This window comes from Salminus brasiliensis, chromosome 1, assembly GCF_030463535.1.
Source record: "Salminus brasiliensis chromosome 1, fSalBra1.hap2, whole genome shotgun sequence".
Classification (NCBI taxonomy): domain Eukaryota; kingdom Metazoa; phylum Chordata; class Actinopteri; order Characiformes; family Bryconidae; genus Salminus; species Salminus brasiliensis.
The window spans coordinates 26,168,078-26,186,484 of NC_132878.1; the positions used below are offsets into that span (position 1 = coordinate 26,168,078).

General features: G+C 42.1%; 2 protein-coding genes across 2 annotated transcripts; both read right to left on the bottom strand.

The window, feature by feature from the left end:
• Window positions 1–771: 771 nt before the first annotated feature.
• On the bottom strand, window positions 772–8,106 carry LOC140552240 (tripartite motif-containing protein 16-like). The gene is made up of 6 exons (XM_072676367.1): window positions 5,483–8,106; window positions 5,114–5,209; window positions 3,963–4,241; window positions 3,655–3,814; window positions 2,256–2,312; window positions 772–1,907 (listed from the first exon to the last, which is right to left on the bottom strand). The coding sequence occupies exons 1-6, from the start codon at window positions 6,071–6,073 to the stop codon at window positions 1,378–1,380; spliced, it is 1,713 nt and encodes a 570-aa protein (XP_072532468.1). The 5' UTR covers window positions 6,074–8,106; the 3' UTR covers window positions 772–1,377.
• A 3,617-nt stretch (window positions 8,107–11,723) lies between these two features.
• On the bottom strand, window positions 11,724–18,148 carry LOC140552247 (tripartite motif-containing protein 16-like). Its single transcript, XM_072676379.1, has 6 exons — window positions 17,549–18,148; window positions 17,180–17,275; window positions 16,168–16,401; window positions 15,809–15,968; window positions 14,441–14,497; window positions 11,724–14,052 (listed from the first exon to the last, which is right to left on the bottom strand). The coding sequence occupies exons 1-6, from the start codon at window positions 18,137–18,139 to the stop codon at window positions 13,529–13,531; spliced, it is 1,662 nt and encodes a 553-aa protein (XP_072532480.1). The 5' UTR covers window positions 18,140–18,148; the 3' UTR covers window positions 11,724–13,528.
• Window positions 18,149–18,407: the final 259 nt, after the last annotated feature.

Sequence of the window (18,407 nt, forward strand, 5' to 3'; positions counted from 1 at the left end):
GGTGAGGAGAACATGAGGCTCCATTTTCCTCTGTTTTCTCCAGTCCTGCTAGCGGTGGATGAACTAAGCCATGTTTTACTTTCATTAGAGATATTAGTATTTCTTTACCCAGCTTAAACCTGATCTGCAGTCATCACACCACCTAGAAGACTTTGAATCTCTCCAGGCCTTTTTTCCATTTCCAGTCTGAAATTACACTCCCACATCTTGAGGCTTTCTGCTCCAGCCTTATATAAACTAGAGGCAATTTCACCAGTTACTGAAAAGCCTTCACTTTCGGAGTAGAAAACATGTAGAGATATTGAAATTGATCTGCAGTGGTCAAAATATGATAAAAACCACAAAAAGAATTTTCCTGAATTTCATTTTAAAATCTAGATTTTAGAGACTATAAACTGAAGCCTTCATGTCCCCCAAAACTTTCTGCTTTGGACTCTCGTGTCACCATGGGTCTACTTTCACCAGGCAACATTTGGAGCTGATCCCTCCTCCTGATTTGAAGTTCTTCTAGCTGGAGCTGACAGTGAACAGGCAGCTTCTCCAAGTGTCCTTTTAGAGTCTCCAAAGTCTCCAACCTCTCCATCATAAGAACAACTCATTTTACTGCAGGAAAGGGATCGTGTATTATCTGCACTTGATGGCAACATGTTATCCTGTATTTCTTCACCTTCTTTGACAAACTTACGTCATCCACCAGTTCTGATTGAATATTTTATTCTAGTGCCAAACCAAGAGCAATCACTAGTAGATAAGAGCAAAGAGGCAGGAGGGTCTAGTTTCACCTTTGCTTGTTTTATTTAGTCAGGTTTTGTTATTCTAGCTTTCACAGCTCTCACTGCTGTCCGACCCTCTGATTCACTTTCCCGTTCCAACTCGGTCAAAATCTCTCCAACAGCATAAAATACTTTCTTCTATGGTTTCTGAGTTGGTTTTGAAGCAATTTTTATTGATTATTGCTGCCAATAATTTCTTCCTTCCTGAGAAGCTGCTTCAGGAAACAATCCTTCTGAAGGAAAAAGGTTCTGGAGCTCAGATTTGAGAAGCTTCAGAGCTGCATGAATGAAATGCTGGATTTCTGATGGAAATCCATGATGTGAGCTGACAGACTGTAGATGAGCTGGTGTGAAAGGACTCCTTCACATCCTCACCTAATGCTTCCTTTTCCATCAGCTGTGTTACTGACAACCCTCTGAACTCTTCATCTGCGGCTGTTTAAACACTTAAGCAGCAGAGAGGCTGAGAGAATGTGGGTTCAGCTCTGTGGAGAAGACGTGAAGAAGAGTCTTCATGTGAAGAGCTTCATCTTTTTCTCTCAGTTAATGAATGAAAGAGAAATGTAGGAGATTCTTTTCAGATCTACAAGATTTAACACACACATCACTTCTTATCACATAACCTCACAGTTCCTTTATAAACCCAGAACCCAGCGTAGAGCGGCTGAGTGAATGTGGTGTGGAGTGTGTGTAGGAGGGTCATTGTGTCAGAGACGCTGTAGAAGGACAGAGTTCCTGCACTGTGATCCACATACACTCCTATTCTGGAGGAAGGTGGAGCTGAGAGCTTAGTCCGAATGTTGTTGTGGAGGAAAGAGAGAGAGGAGGAACACTCCAGACTCCAGGACTGACTATTGCATCCAAACCCACACGCTTTACCCCCTCCTTTCCTGCTGATCCCTTTATATGAGACTGATATGTACACACAGCCAATTCCCCCACTGCTCCACTCAACCTCCCAGTAACAGCGTCCACACACACTCTCCTTACACAACACCTGAGACCAGCTGTTAAACCTCTCTGGATGATCAGAGTATGACTGGACTTCTTTACTCCACATCACCACTCTGTTCTTCTCAGACAGTCTGAGGTAATTATTTACTGTGTTGGGAGCCAGAGTCAGTCGACAGTAATCTACAGAAAAGTAAAGAAAAGAAAAGTTAAATTATTTAAAGTAAAACACTGTTGCTGAGTGTGTGTGTGCTTGTGTGTGTGTGTGTGTTTAATTCAGTATATGTCTGTGTGTGTTTGTCTTTTAATGTGTGTGAATTTATTTAATTTAGTGTCGTGTTTGTGTGTGTTGGGTATGTATGTGTTTTGTGAATGTGTGTGTGTATGGATGTGAGTGTTCCTTTTAAATGGTTTGTGTTTGTATGTTTTCTTTGTGTGTGTGTGTGTGTGATATTGTTTTAATGTGTGTTTAATTCAGCAATTGTGTTTGTTTGGTATGTCTGTTTGTGTGTGTGTGTGTGTTACACATACATTGCAGAAAATCTTCTCTGGTTTTTGGCTCTGAGGATAAAATCTGAACTGCTGCAGCTGTGGAGACACACAAACACAACAGTCCAACAGCATGAATAGAGTAGAATAGAATAGAATAAAATAGAATAGAGTAGAGTAGAATAGAATAGAGTAGAGTAGAATTAAAATGTTCATGAAGATTAAAGATAAAGTTTAAAACGTAAAAACAATCTTTATTTCTAAGAAACTTTGGAGAAGATCAGTCCTTTCAGTCTTTCTCTCTCTCTCTAAAACAGGATTTACCTGTTGATAAATATAACAGTTTTGTAGAAATATGAGAGAAGTAATAACAGTAATAATAGAAGAACAGCAATAATACAATAATTCATGTAAAGCAAATAAATGATATTTTTAAAGGGTGCTATTTTAAATGTATGTGAATTACACTGATCAGTTATCAGCATCTTTCTCGCTGTGTGTGTGTGTGTGTGTGTGTGTGTGTGTGTGTGTGTGTGTGTTATTTGTCTAATGAAATATGACACTCTGTTACAGTGTGAATCTGTAAAGGTGGACCAATTCCAGCCACCAGAGGGGAGCGGTAGTCCGATAATCAGTCCTAACTCCCAGCACCTGGTGAGCTGAGTATATATACTCCTCAAGGAACAACCAGAGTGGCTGGTTCTTTGTGGAGCACATAGTGTTTGCAACATACAGGTGGTTATTTGGTGTTGTTTCATACACAGTGTTCCTTCTGTCTTGTCTCTTTTGGAAAGTTAGGTCTCACCCTTCCCTACTTTCCAATTCCTGTTTAAAAGAAGGCAGTGAGGTTTCTCCATCCCCTTCTCCTAGTTTACTCATTTATCTTTAGGAAGAACTGGAGGTTCAAGGAACCTTCCTCCTTTCCCTCCTTATTTTTCTGCCGTAGCTTTGTTTGGGAGTCCAAGCTATTTAGTTCGCCTCAGTTTAAAGAAGGCAGCCAGCCTCCCCTGACATCGTTGTCTGGTTTTCCCGCTCAAACCCTCCCCTGTGCAGTGGTAAAGTAGTGGTAAAGTACCTGGTTTCTGATCCCGTGGACCTGGGTTCAATTCCAACTGAAAGTTGGGATATCATTAAGTTCTGATACCCATGCCTTTCTGTTCCACATCTTGACAGCTAAGTGTTTAGGTCATATTCTAACTACCACTGGTAGCTCTATCGGTAGGGCCCTGGAATAGTCCCGCTAGTGCTACCATTACAGAATCAGCTGCTGGACACAGGTGGTGGCTGCAGTGCGTGGTCAGTGTGTAGAGGAACAGTAAGAGGAACAGAGTTTAATTAGATCATTTCTATGGAGCTCAGAGGAAACTTGTCTCACTTGTCCTCTTTCTGTCCAAGTAAAGATTCCCATCCTTATGTCTGACAGCAGGACAGCTGCTCTTACCATGTGGAGGGATCTTCCAGAACTCCTCTCTGCAGAATTCCTCTAGTCGCTCTTTCAGCTCAGAGACAGATTTCCTCACTCCATCAAATGAGGGATGTTGATGGACCGGAATGCTGGCTGAGTCCTCAGATCCAGAAGAGACACAGAGAGACTGGAAACTCTACAGAGAGAAGAAACACAATGGAGGAAGATGAAGGTGGAGAAGAGAGATGAAGGAGATCAGAGCAAATGAGACTAAAGAGAGAGTTGGGATTACAGACAGCTTTATTTAGTGGAGCTTAATGAACTTCTGCTGAGAGGAGCTTTACAAGCTTGATGAGGAGCAGCTTCCTCTGTAGATCAGTGAGTGTTACCTGGAGGAAATGGAGGTGATCCTCTGTGTGTGAAAGCTGCTCCAGCTCAGTGTGTCTCCTCTTTAGATCAGCCATCTCCTGCTGCAGTTTCTCCAGGAGTTCTTCAGCTCCACTCAGTTCAGCCTTCTCCTGAGCTCTGATCAGCTCTGTTACCTCAGAGCGCTTTTTCTCAATGGAGCGGATCAGCTCAGTAAAGATCCTCTCACTGTCCTCCACTGCTGCCTGTGCAGAGCGCTGTTACACACACACACACACACACACACACACAGTGAATATCCTCTGTTACACAACACTCCTTGTCTCAGATGTAGTCGATCAGCTCAGTCATGTTTGGTGTGTGAAGTCTGGTTCTCTAGGTTTCACTGGAGCTACAAGGCTAATGTAGCAGTGGTGTAAAAGTACTCTGATTCTGATGAGATCTGAGTATTAGTAAGAGTGAAAGAAAGGAGCTGGAGGAAGAATCAATCAGAGTAAAGAGGAAATATTTGCTTCATAAAGGGAAGAAAGGAAAAGTGAAAGCTGCAATGAATCAAATCACTTCTAATGAATGTGATCTTTAGCAGAGCTGTTCCAGTACTGTGACCTGATCTGGATCCTGACTGGAATTGTTCAAAAACATCATATTTTTATTTATTTGTATAAAGACAATTTTTCTAGTATTTTACTGAACCACAGTAGGTTGGACTCATGTTTGAGGTAAACACTAAAACACAGAACAGTACTGAAGATCCTCACATTCTGATTATTAGATCTTTGTGTTGATTAATGTTGTAAAAAAGCATAGCAGGTAAATATTTCTGCTTTTTTACTGTAAAGCCGTTCTAACAACAACTGGAAGCTCATATTCGATCAGTAACAGATCATTTGTTCAGGAAATGTAGTAAAAATAAGGTAACCTTGTTTATGTGGAGTCTGACACTGTATTACACACTGTTATCTATAAACATGGAAAAGAAATGATCTGTGCGTTTGTCAGGTTTTATAGATTAGAAATAGCTACATTAGCCTCAGTCCTTCACTGCAGAACTGAAAAGCAAACTTCAGACCCCGAACAACTTTTGACTCTGTTTGGGAAAAGGAGAAAAACTGTGTTTTTCTGTTCTCACCTTAAGAGTGTTCACTGTCTGTTCCAGCTCCTGCAGCTTCTTCTGCTTCTCCTGGATCCTCTGCTGGAGTTTCTCCTGCATCTCTTTTAGCTGAGTCTATGAACAAACACATTTGATGATGTTTATGAATTTATGTGAATTATGATCTAGATGGGTAGATGGGTGTTGGCTGGTTACACATTCACTAACTGCTCTGATCAGTTTATTGAACTCTTCTGTACAAACAGCATTTGAACTCATTCCTTCAAAATCTATGTACTAAAATCAAGAACCGACTTTCTTTAACTCAATCAAGTGATTAATGAAACTCCTTCTGGATGAGGAATCTAATTAGTCTGAGCTGATTCTGAATGATCTAACAGTTCTCACCTGTTTCCTGCTTCTTTCTGTTGTAGCTGAGACTGTATCGTGTCCCCTGTGATCCTCCATTGTGCATAAATAGCAGATAGAGCTCTGATCAGTACGACAGTAGATCTCGATCAGTCTGTCATGCTGAGAGCAGATCTTCTCTTGTAGCTGGGTGGACGCTTTGACCAGCTTGTGCTTCTTCAAGGCAGGAACTTCATAGTGAGGTTTAAGATGAGTTTCACAAAAGGAGGCCAGACCCATCAGACAGGACTTGATGGCTTTGAGTTTTCTCCCGGTGCAGAAATCACACTCCACATCTCCAGGTCCAGCGTAACGGGGAGCAGGAGAAGCAGCTTGGAGTTGTGTCTTCTTCAGTTTCTCCACCACTTCAGCCAGCATGTTGTTCCTGCGTAGAACAGGCCTTGGAGTGAACGTCTCTCTGCACTGGGGGCAGCTGTAGACCCCCCTCTGTTCATCCTGATCCCAGCAGCCATTAATACACACCATACAGAAACTGTGTCCACAGTGGATGGTCACTGGATCCTTCAGCAGATCCAGACAGACTGGACAGCTGAACTGCTCGTGATCTACTGAAATACTGGCCTCTGCCATTTTCCTGCACTTCTAGACTGAGAGAGAGCAGCACTCTGAGATCACTTTCGTTTTCTCTGAACTGAGCAGGAGAGACTTCCTGCTTTCCTGCTGCTCAGAGTGTCACAGAGAGGGGAGGAGAGAGAGAGAGAGAGAGAGAGAGAGAGAGAGAGAGAGAGAGAGAGAGAGGGAGAGAGAGGGAGATAAAGAGGACAGAACTGATTGGTGGACGGGGAACTAAATATCTTGCACTTTTGCAGAACACATGACCGTTTAACTATTAGCTAAATTCATCAGCAAGAAATACAGCATTAAGTGGCTTTTACACACAGTGCTCCTCATGATCCAGGAGGGAGAGGAGCACACTTGGCTAAATCCCACAAAGTGGCAGACAGATTATTAGGTACAGGAGTTCTTATTTTACCTTATTTTACGGACTGTTAAAGATTGATGGAAAATAACAGCCATTTTCAACAGTATTATTCTGTTATTCTAAAGAAAGATTCTGTTGTAAATGGTCTGAATGTGAAATGCATTATGGGACATTTTTTAGACAAGTCCTAATAAAGCCACTCTGCACAAGCAGACTGCTTTAACCTCTTCATTACAGTTTGTACTTTAGACACATTTTACTGTGTTTTCATGAATTATTTAGCGTTTTATTAACAGTGATATCATGTGTTTATAAAAGCAGCATTTTACTGTACATTTCTACAACAGTGTAACAGGCAGGACTTGTTCATTTATTATGTATCAGTCAGGATCTGTGAAGGACCTGTTAGCATGTATTATGCATCAGCTAGGACCTGGGGAGAGTTCTCCTCCCGCGAGCTGTATTGGGCAGCGCCCACAGGTGTAGTCTGCGTCTATTGGGCATGACGTCAACACAGCATGGCGCCTATATCTATCCGGACTTGCGCAACAGCGTTTGTTTGGCGTGGTGAACGCAGGTAGTATGAGTTATTGCTCTACAGACGGTGGGTGGATCATGTTTTATAGGAAGTGTTCTGTCTGTTTGTTCAGTTGAGGTACTTAATAAATCTGAGTTCAGGTAACTGTGGTGCCACATTAGTTAAAGTGGACTGGGTTCTATTGGTGGACCCATTTGGTATTAAGGTTACATTTACAGTAACTTATTGGAAACCCTGCTACTTTTTTTTGTTGCTACAAATCACTGCCATGTTTAAACAGTGTAACAAGCAGTGCAGTGATGCTGAGACTAATGCTGTGTATGAACCATAACACACTCTGCTTTGACAAATCTAATTTGTGTATATATATTTATTTATTTTAATTAGTTTAGTGGACAGTCACATGAGCGCAGCTAGTTAAGTCTCCCTGTTCCATCTCCAGCACCATCACACTGAATGTGGGGGTGACCCAACACAGTGCCCCAGGGGGTTCTGAGTTCTCTGCTGAAAAACTCAGATCACTTCAAGAAGTTCACCAACTTCCAGTGCTGGGTCTGATCAGCATACAGAGAGGAGGTGCAGAGACTGGCAGACTAGAGTAAAGTCAGCAGCCCTTACCTGAAGGTAGACAAGACTAAAGAAATGGTTGTTGGAGAACGCTACACAACTACTCTCTGCTCAACATCGACAGTCCAACAAGACTGCAACAGCAGTTTCCCCACAAGCAATCTGACTCCAGTGAAAGCATTGCACTACATACTACCTCACTACATCCCTGGACTCTGCACATTTATTGACCTATTGCTGCTCTAACCTGTGCTGCACTCTACTGGTTTGAACATGATATGCACATTTTATTGCACAACCCTACTCACCACTACCCTCAGACTCTTATTTATTTGCACTCTCTAGTCTGCACTGTATGCCTTGTGTTGTGCTGTCTGTATTCGCTTGTTCTGTGTTGGACTTTTGTTTCTGTCTGCACTGTGTTGCGTTGCACCATGGTCCTGGAGGATTGTTTTGTTTCACTGTGTACTGTGAGTTAAAATGACCAAGCCTCTTGACTTGGTCAGTCATAGCTGATTAAAATTTGTATAAATATCTATGCTCACATCAGACACCTTAAACTGATAACTGACTTTTTTGTTTGACTTTATAATCTGATTGGAGCTACAAACACTGCAGGAATCTACAGAACAGTCATCATGGTCTTGTTAGCACAACATGCCCTTAAAACTCCAACCAGAAGACCACATGAAGAACAGAGTGGATGTAGCTCTTTGGGAGGAGTCACATTATCTGCTGCTCCCAGAAAAAAATCTCCCTCATGCTGGTTAAGGGTCAGCAGATGAGGAGTGCAACTCCAGAAGCAGAAAGACCATAAAGCTTGTCTGTAATGAGATTAGTCTGACTTGTGTTTCCAGGTATAGCAGGATTGTGTGATCTGATTCAGATAGACAATATGGTCAGTGTGAACTTGCTGCTGGTCATATCTCATATGGATTAGTAACCACTGAAAGAAGCACATCAGCATTATACAGAGATATGAAGTTTATAGTGGACAGTCACATGATCACAGCTAGTCCAGTCTCCCTGTTTCATCCTGTTTATCTCATACATTTGTTACAATGTCCAGTCTTACATTTCTCTGGTGTGTAGATCAGCTCTTACATTTACATCACTACACTTCTCAAGTGGGTGGGTGTAAGACTCGCACATTGTTCTCGAATCTCACAACAAACCTCTGAAATCTCCAACTTTACTAAATATCTGAGACTTCAAACTCCTGCTGAAAGCATATTACTCAGCATGTTTGGATTCAGGGCCTTTATTCTGTCTTGATGTCCACTGTCTGCTGTGCAGCAAGAGGGACATCTTGTGCTGGTATGATGGTGCTATATGCCAAAGGCTAGATTACTGTAAAGCACTTTTGTCAGGTTGTTCCAGCAGGAACCTCAATAAACTTCAGCTGGTTCAAAATGCTGCAGCCAGGGTCCTTACTAAAACTACAAACCGGATTCCAAAAAAGTTGGGATACTAAACAAATTGTGAATAAAAACTGAATGCAATGATGTGGAGATGGCAAATGTCAATATTTTATTCGTAATAGAACAAAGTTTAATCTGAGTAAATGGAACATTTTAAAGGAGAAATATGTTGATTCAAAATTTCATGGCATCAACAAATCCCAAAAAAGTTTGGACAAGTAGCAATAAGTGGCTGGAAAAAGGAAATTGAGCATATAACGATCAGCTGGAAGACCAATTAACACTAATTAGGTCAATTGACAACATGATTGGGTATAAAAAGAGCTTCTCAGAGTGTCAGTGTCTCTCTGAAGCCGCGATGGTAAGAGGATCACCAATTCCACTATTGTTGCGCAGAAAGATAGTGCAGCAATACCAGAATGGTGTTACCCAGCGTAAAATAGCAAAGACTTTTAAGTTATCATCATCAACCGTGCTTAACATCATCAAAAGATTCAGAGAATCTGGAACAATCGCTGTGTGTAAGGGTCAAGGCCGTAAAACTCTACTGGATGCTCATGATCTCCGGGCCCTTAAACGTCACTGCACCTCAAACAGGAATGCCACTGTCAAGGAAATAACAGAATGGGCTCAGGAATACTTCTAGAAATCATTGTCAGTGATAACAATCCACCGTGCCATCCGCCGTTGCCAGCTGAAACTCTACAGTGCAAAGAGGAAGCCATTTCTAAGCAAGCTCCACAAGCTCAGACGTTTGCACTGGGCCAGGGGTCTTTTAAAATGGAGTGTGGCAAAATGGAAGACTGTTCTGTGGTCAGATGAGTCACGATTTGAAGTTCTTTATGGAACACTGGGACGCCATGTCATCCGGACCAGAGAGGACAAGGATAACCCAAGTTATCAAAGCTCTGTTCAGAAGCCTGCATCACTGATGGTATGGGGTTGCATGAGTGCTTGTGGCATGGGCAGCTTGCATGTCTGGAAAGGCACCATTAATGCAGAGAACTATGTTTAGGTTCTAGAACAACATATGCTCCCATCTAGACGTCATCTCTTTCAGGGAAGACCCTGCATTTTTCAACTGCAGCAGTCACGACATCATGGCTACGTAGGAGAAGGATCCGGGTACTGAAATGGCCAGCCTGCAGTCCAGATCTTTCACCTATAGAGAACATTTGGCGCATCATAAAGAGGAAGGTGCGACAAAGAAGGCCCAAGACGATTGAACAGTTAGAGGCCTGTATTAGACATGAATGGGAGAGCGTTCCTATTTCTAAACCTGAGAAACTGGTCTCCTCTGTACCCAGACGTCTGTTGAGTGTTGTAAGAAGAAGGGGGGGATGCCACACAGTGGTAAAAATGGCCTTGTACCTACTTTTTTGGGATTTGTTGATGGCATGAAATTTTGAATCAACATATTTCTCCTTTAAAATGTTCCATTTACTCAGATTAAACTTTTGATCTGTCATCTAGGTTCATCTATTGACATTTGCCATCTTCACATCGTTGCATTCAGTTTTTATTTACAATTTGTTTAGTGTCCCAACTTTTTTGGAATCCGGTTTGTAGAAATTTTCACCATATCAGTCCAGTTCTATCAGCACTTCATTGGCTCACAGTTAAATTCAATACAAAATTCTTTTTTTAACATATAAAGTCCTACATGGCCTCACTCCTGAGTACCTGCGGCATCTTATTACATATTACGAACCATCAAGACTACTTAGATTTCAGGGTGCTGGACTCCTACTCATTCCCAAAATTCAGAAAACCTCAGCAGGGGGAAAGAGCCTTTTCTTATAAAGCCCCCCAAACTCTGGAATAACCTTTCAGATAACCTTCGGGACTCAGACACCGTCTCAATCTTTAAATCTAAGCTGAAAACTCATCTGTTTAGTTTAGCTTTTGGTAATTAATGTTTCTTAGATAAAGGTTGCAGGTCCAGGGGTTCGCGGACCCAGGGGATTGTAGTACACTGAGATGCTGGAGCTGTCGTCTCGCTGTCGTCTCGTTTTCAGGGTGCTCTCGTGTCTGTGTTACCTTCTGGCTCTCTCCTTATAATTAGGCTGTTATAGTCTGACTTGCCGAAGTCATCAGACACATTCTGATACTGCTCTGATCTCTGCTCTCCATAAAATTCCTCTCAGAATCTTCTCAGAGTAAATGGCCACCCAGCCCGACCTGCTGGAAGATTGCCCGCTGAGGTCCCCTCTACCTGTGTCAAACCAGCTGCCACCTACTGGTCTAACCAGCAGGCCCCCCACCCACCACCACCCATAACTGCTACCTGTTTAATGACCATGTTAAAACCTAAAAAAAAAAACCCAAATGGACTCGTAACTGTCTGCCACTATTAATATCACCATTATTAACTATCTGTTGTATCTGGTTTGGTCATTTTTATCATTAATGTTTAAATAGTTCTGACCATTGGAGGATGGGTCCCCCTTGTGAGACTTGGTTCCTCCCAAGGTTTCTTCCTCCAGCTCTGAGGGAGTTTTTCCTTGCCACTATCGCCATTGGCTTGCTCACTGGGGGTCTTTGATCCATCATATCTTACGTTATTTTCTTCTTTCTTCTTTGTCTCTGTCTTTTATTAATCACTATTTATGTAAAGCTGCTTTGTGACGACAACAGACTTAACTTGACTATATCACAGTGTGCTGGGGCAGAGGTTCTAGTGCAGGGCATTTTCTACACACTGCTTTTCTCTTAGAGGAACTGGGAAGCTGGTTCCTTCTAATGAACTTTATCCCAAATCCTCATGGATTTGTACTTTCCTGAGAGTTGAACGAGTTTAATACTATATAATCTAGTACTATCTAGTACATGTCACAGAGGGAGAAAACATGGCCTCGTTTTGGGGGGATTTCATGGAGTTGAGCGCTTTCACACGGTGTAATGGAGTTTGGGCGACCCCTAGTGGCAAGTGGTGAACTGCAGCTAAACTTAGCTTTGGTGCTTCTGAGCTGCGGTCCTTCAGCAGCAGACTGTGCTTCTAACGCTGGGGGCAGGAGCACAGCTCCGTGTTTTGTTGCTAAATTCAGATTAAAAACGTGTTTCAGTTAAAAATCCTCTACTCACTTCAACTATCATACAGATGAGCAAGTGTTGAGATGAAGACTGCACTGTTTTAGCTCGTAGTTCAGCTTTTATCAGCTTCGTCTTCGTTTCTCTGTCGTGAGTTTGGGTGAGGAGAACATGAGGCTCCATTTTCCTCTGTTTTCTCCAGTCCTGCTAGCGGTGGATGAACTAAGCCATGTTTTACTTTCATTAGAGATATTAGTATTTCTTTACCCAGCTTAAACCTGATCTGCAGTCATCACACCACCTAGAAGACTTTGAACCTCTCCAGCCCTTTTTTCCATTTCCAGTCTGAAATTACACTCCCACATCTTGAGGCTTTCTGCTCCAGCCTTATATAAACTAGAGGCAATTTCACCAGTTACTGAAAAGCCTTCACTTTTGGAGTAGAAAACATGTAGAGATATTGAAATTGATCTGCAGTGGTCAAAATATGATAAAAACCACAAAAAGAATTTTCCTGAATTTCATTTTAAAATCTAGATTTTAGAGACTATAAACTGAAGCCTTCATGTCCCCCAAAACTTTCTGCTTTGGACTCTCGTGTCACCATGGGTCTACTTTCACCAGGCAACATTTGGAGCTGATCCCTCCTCCTGATTTGAAGTTCTTCTAGCTGGAGCTGACAGTGAACAGGCAGCTTCTCCAAGTGTCCTTTTAGAGTCTCCAAAGTCTCCAACCTCTCCATCATAAGAACAGCTCATTTTACTGCAGGAAAGGGATCGTGTATTATCTGCACTTGATGGCAACATGTTATCCTGTATTTCTTCACCTTCTTTTTACAAACTTACGTCATCCACCAGTTCTGATTGAATATTTTATTCTAGTGCCAAACCAAGAGCAATCACTAGTAGATAAGAGCAAAGAGGCAGGAGGGTCTAGTTTCACCTTTGCTTGTTTTATTTAGTCCGGTTTTGTTATTCTAGCTTTCACAGCTCTCACTGCTGTCCGACTCCAGCAAAGCCTCTGCTTCACTTTCCCGTTCCCACTCGGTCAAAATCTCTCCAACAGCATAAAATACTTTCTTCTATGGTTTCTGAGTTTGTTTTGAAGCAATTTTTATTGATTATTGCTGCCAATAATTTCTTCCTTCCTGAGAAGCTGCTTCAGGAAACAATCCTTCAGAAGGAAAAAGGTTCTGGAGCTCAGATTTGAGAAGCTTCAGAGCTGCATGAATGAAATGCTGGATTTCTGCTGGAAATCCATGATGTGAGCTGACAGACTGTAGATGAGCTGGTGTGAAAGGACTCCTTCACATCCTCACCTAATGCTTCCTTTTCCATCAGCTGTGTTACTGACAACCCTCTGAACTCTTCATCTGCGTCTGTTTAAACACTCAAGCAGCAGAGAGGCTGAGAGAATGTGGGTTCAGCTCTGTGGAGAAGACGTGAAGAAGAGTCTTCATGTGAAGAGCTTCATCTTTTTCTCTCAGTTAATGAATGAAAGAGAAACGTAGGAGATTCTTTTCAGATCTACAAGATTTAACACACACATCACTTCTTATCACATAACCTCACAGTTCCTGCAACATAGAACCCAGCGTAGAGCGGCTGAGTGAATGTGGTGTGGAGTGTGTGTAGGAGGGTCATTGTGTCAGAGACGCTGTAGAAGGACAGAGTTCCTGCACTGTGATCCACATACACTCCTATTCTGGAGGATGGTGGAGCTGAGAGCTTAGTCTGAATGTTGTTGTGGAGGAAAGAGAGAGAGGAGGAACACTTCAGACTCCAGGACTGACTGTTGCGTCCAAACACACACTCATTACCCCCTCCTTTCCTGCTGATCCCTTTATATGAGACTGATATGTACACCCACCAATCTCCACTGTTCCACTCAACCTCCCAGTAACAGCGTCCACACACACTCTCCTTACACAACACCTGTTTCCAGCTGTTAAACCTCTCTGGATGATCAGAGTATGACTGGTCTTCTTCACTCCACATCACCACTCTGTTCTTCTCAGACAGTCTGAGGTAATTATTCACTGTGTTGGAATCCAGAGTCAGTCGACAGTGATCTACAGAAAAGTAAAGAAAAGAAAAGTTAAATTATTTAAAGTAAAACACTGTTGCTGAGTGTGTGTGTGCTTGTGTGTGTGTGTGTTTAATTCAGTATATGTCTGTGTGTGTGTTTGTCTTTTAATGTGTGTGAATTTATTTCATTTAGTGTCGTGTTTGTGTGTGTTGGGTATGTATGTGTTTTGTGAATGTGTGTGAGTGTGTGTATGGATGTGAGTGTTCCTTTTAAATGGTTTGTGTTTGTATGTTTTCTTTGTGTGTGTGTGTGTGATGTTGGTTTAATGCGTGTTTAATTCAGCAGTTGTGTTTGTTTGGTATGTCTGTTCGCGCGCGCATGTGTGTTTGTGTGTGTGTGTGTGTGTGTGTGTGTGTGTGTGTTACACATACATTGCAGAAAATCTTCTCTGGTTTTTGGCTCTGAGGATAAAATCTGAACTGCTGCAGCTGTGGAGACACACAAACACAACAGTCCAACAGCATGAATAGAATAAAACAGAGTAGAGCAGAATAGAATAGAATTAAAATGTTCCTGAAGATTAAAGATAAAGTTTAAAACGTAAAAACAATCTTTATTTCTAAGAAACTTAGAAGATCAGTCATTTCAGTCTTTCTCTCTCTCTCTAAAACAGGATTTACCTGTTGATAAATATAACAGTTTTGTAGAAATATGAGAGAAGTAATAACAGTAATAATAGAAGAACAGCAATAATACAATAATTCATGTAAAGCAAATAAATGATATTTTTAAAGGGTGCTCTTTTAAATGTATGTGAATTACACTGATCAGTTACCAGCATCTTTCTCACTGTGTGTGTGTGTGTGTGTGTGTGTGTGTGTGTGTGTGTGTGTGTGTTATTGGTCTAATGAAATATGACACTCTGTTACAGTGTGAATCTGTAATGGTGGACCAATTCCAGCCACCAGAGGGCAGCGGTAGTCCGATAATCAGTCCTAACTCCCAGCACCTGGTGAGCTGAGTATATATACTCCTCAAGGAACAACCAGAGTGGCTGGTCTTTTGTGGAGCACATGGTGTTTACAACATACAGGCGGTTATTTGGTGTCGTTTCATACACAGTGTTCCTTCTGTCTTGTCTCTTTTGAAAAGTTAGGTCTCACCCTTCCCTATTTTCCAATTCCTGTTCAAAAGAAGGCAGTGAGGTTTCTCCATCCCCTTCTCCTAGTTTACTCATTTATCTTTAGGAAGAACTGGAGGTTCAAGGAACCTTCCTCCTTTCCCTCCTTATTTTTCTGCCATAGCTTTGTTTGGCAGTCCAAGCTATTTAGTTCGCCTCAGTTCAAAGAAGGCAGCCAGCCTCCCCTGACATCGTTGTCTGGTTTTCCCGCTCAAACCCTCCCCTGTGCAGTGGTAAAGTAGTGGTAAAGTACCTGGTTTCTGATCCCGTGGACCTGGGTTCAATTCCCACTGAAAGTTGGGATATCATTAAGTTCTGATACCCATGCCTTTCTGTTCCACATCTTGACAGCTAAGTGTTTAGGTCATATTCTAACTACCACTGGTAGCTCTATCAGTAGGGCCCTGGACTAGTTCTATTAGTGCTACCATTACAGAATCAGCTGCTGGACACAGTTGGTGGCTGCAGTGCTTGGTCAGTGTGTGGAGGAACAGTAAGAGGAACAGAGTTCAATTAGATCATTTCTATGGAGCTCAGAGGAAACTTGTCTCACTTGTCCTCTTTCTGTCCAAGTAAAGATTCCCATCCTTATGTCTGACAGCAGGACAGCTGCTCTTACCATGTGGAGGGATCTTCCAGAACTCCTCTCTGCAGAATTCCTCTAGTCGCTCTTTCAGCTCAGAGACAGATTTCCTCACTCCATCAAATGAGGGATGTTGATGGACAGGAATGCTGGCTGAGTCCTCAGATCCAGAAGAGACACAGAGAGACTGGAAACTCTACAGAGAGAAGAAACACAGTGGAGGAAGATGAAGATGAAGGTGGAGAAGAGAGATGAAGGAGATCAGAGCAAATGAGACTAAAGAGAAAGTTGGGATTACAGACAACTTTATTTAGTGGAGCTTAATGAACTTCTGCTGAGAGGAACTTTACAAACTTGATGAGGAGCAGCTTCCTCTGTAGATCAGTGAGTGTTACCTGGAGGAAATGGAGGTGATCCTCTGTGTGTGAAAGCTGCTCCAGCTCAGTGTGTCTCTTCTTTAGATCAGCCATCTCCTGCTGCAGTTTCTCCAGGAGTTCTTCAGCTCCACTCAGTTCAGCCTTCTCCTGAGCTCTGATCAGCTCTGTTACCTCAGAGCGCTTTTTCTCAATGGAGCGGATCAGCTCAGTAAAGATCCTCTCACTGTCCTCCACTGCTGCCTGTGCAGAGCACTGTTACACACACACACACACACACACACAGAGTGAATATTCTCTACAAGGCTAATGTAGCAGTGGTGTAAAAGTACTCTGATTCTGATGAGATCTGAGTAACAGTAAGAGTGAAGGAAAGGAGCTGGAGGAAGAATCAATCAGAGTAAAGAGGAAATAACAATAAAGGGAAGAAAAGAAAAGTGAAAGCTGCAATGAATCAAATCACTTCTAATGAATGTGATCTTTAGCAGAGCTGTTTCAGTACTGTGACCTGATCTGGAACCTGACTGGAATTGTTCAGAAACAATATATTTTTATTTATTTGTGTAAAGATTCAATTTTCTAGTATTTTACTGAATAGAGTAGGTTGAGCTCATGTTTGAGGTAAACACTAAAACACAGAACAGTACTGAAGATCCTCACATTCTGATTATTAGATCTTAGTGTTGATTAATGTTGTAAAAAAGCATAGCAGGTAAATATTTCTGCTTTTTTTACTGTAAAGCCGTTCTAACAACAACTGGAAGCTCATATTCGATCAGTAACAGATCATTTGTTCAGGAAATGTAGTAAAAATAAGGTAACCTTGTTTATGTGGAGTCTGACACTGTATTACACACTGTTATCTATAAACATGGAAAATAAATGATATGTGTGTTTGTCAGGTTTTATAGATTAGAAATAGCTACATTAGCCTCAGTCCTTCACTGCAGAACTGAAAAGCAAACTTCAGACCCCAAAACAGCTTTTGACTCTGTTTGGGAAAAGGAGAAAAACTTTGTCTTTCTGTTCTCACCTTAAGAGTGTTCACTGCCTGTTCCAGCTCCTGCAGCTTCTTCTGCTTCTCCTGGATCCTCTGCTGGAGTTTCTCCTGCATCTCTTTTAGCTGAGTCTATGAACAAACACATTTGATGATGTTTATGAATTTGTGTGAATTATGATCTAGATGGGTAGATGGGTGTTGGCTGGTTACACATTCACTAACTGCTCTGATCAGTTTATTGAACTCTTCTGTACAAACAGCATTTGAACTCATTCCTTCAAAATCTATGTACTAAAATCAAGAACCGACTTTCTTTAACTCGATCAACTGATTAATGAAACTCCTTCTGGATGAGGAATCTAATTAGTCTGAGCTGATTCTGAATGATCTAACAGTTCTCACCTGTTTCCTGCTTCTTTCTGTTGTAGCTGAGACTGTATCGTGTCCCCTGTGATCCTCCATTGTGCATAAATAGCAGATAGAGCTCTGATCAGTACGACAGTAGATCTCGATCAGTCTGTCATGCTGAGAGCAGATCTTCTCTTGTAGCTGGGTGGACGCTTTGACCAGCTTGTGTTTCTTCAGTCCAGGAACTTCATAGTGAGGTTTAAGATGAGTTTCACAAAAGGAGGCCAGACACATCAGACAGGACTTGATGGCTTTGAGTTTTCTCCCGGTGCAGAAATCACACTCCACATCTCCAGGTCCAGCGTAACGGGGAGCAGGAGAAGCAGCTTCGAGTTGTGTCTTCTTCAGTTTCTCCACCACTTCAGCCAGCATGTTGTTCCTGCGTAGAACAGGCCTTGGAGTGAACGTCTCTCTGCACTGGGGGCAGCTGTAGACCCCCCTCTGTTCATCCTGATCCCAGCAGCCATTAATACACACCATACAGAAACTGTGTCCACAGTGGATGGTCACTGGATCCTTCAGCAGATCCAGACAGACTGGACAGCTGAACTGCTCGTGATCTACTGAAATACTGGCCTCTGCCATTTTCCTGCACTTCTAGACTGAGAGAGAGCAGCACTCTGAGATCACTTTCGTTTTCTCTGAACTGAGCAGGAGGGACTTCCTGCTTTCCTGCTGCTCAGAGTGTCAGAGAGAGAGAGAGAGAGAGAGAGAGAGAGAGAGAGAGATAAAGAGGACAGAACTGATTGGTGGACTGGGAACTAAATATCTTGCACTTTTGCAGAACACATGACCGTTTAACTATTAGCTAAATTCATCAGCAAGAAATACAGCATTAAGTGGCTTTTACACA

What these genes read in the sequence shown, in the direction of transcription:
- LOC140552240 (XM_072676367.1), bottom strand. Translation starts at nt 6,073, where the DNA reads ATGGCAGAGGCCAGTATTTCAGTAGATCACGAGCAGTTCAGCTGTCCA. An exon ending in AGACAGTGAACACTCTTAAG is followed by an intron (nt 4,242 to 5,113) that starts GTGAGAACAGAA and finishes TGTGTGTAACAG; the next exon opens with CGCTCTGCACAGGCAGCAGT. An exon ending in CAGAGAAGATTTTCTGCAAT is followed by an intron (nt 1,908 to 2,255) that starts GTATGTGTAACA and finishes ACTTTTCTGTAG; the next exon opens with ATTACTGTCGACTGACTCTG.
- LOC140552247 (XM_072676379.1), bottom strand. Translation starts at nt 18,139, where the DNA reads ATGGCAGAGGCCAGTATTTCAGTAGATCACGAGCAGTTCAGCTGTCCA. An exon ending in CAGAAAGAAGCAGGAAACAG is followed by an intron (nt 17,276 to 17,548) that starts GTGAGAACTGTT and finishes GTTTGTTCATAG; the next exon opens with ACTCAGCTAAAAGAGATGCA. An exon ending in CAGAGAAGATTTTCTGCAAT is followed by an intron (nt 14,053 to 14,440) that starts GTATGTGTAACA and finishes ACTTTTCTGTAG; the next exon opens with ATCACTGTCGACTGACTCTG.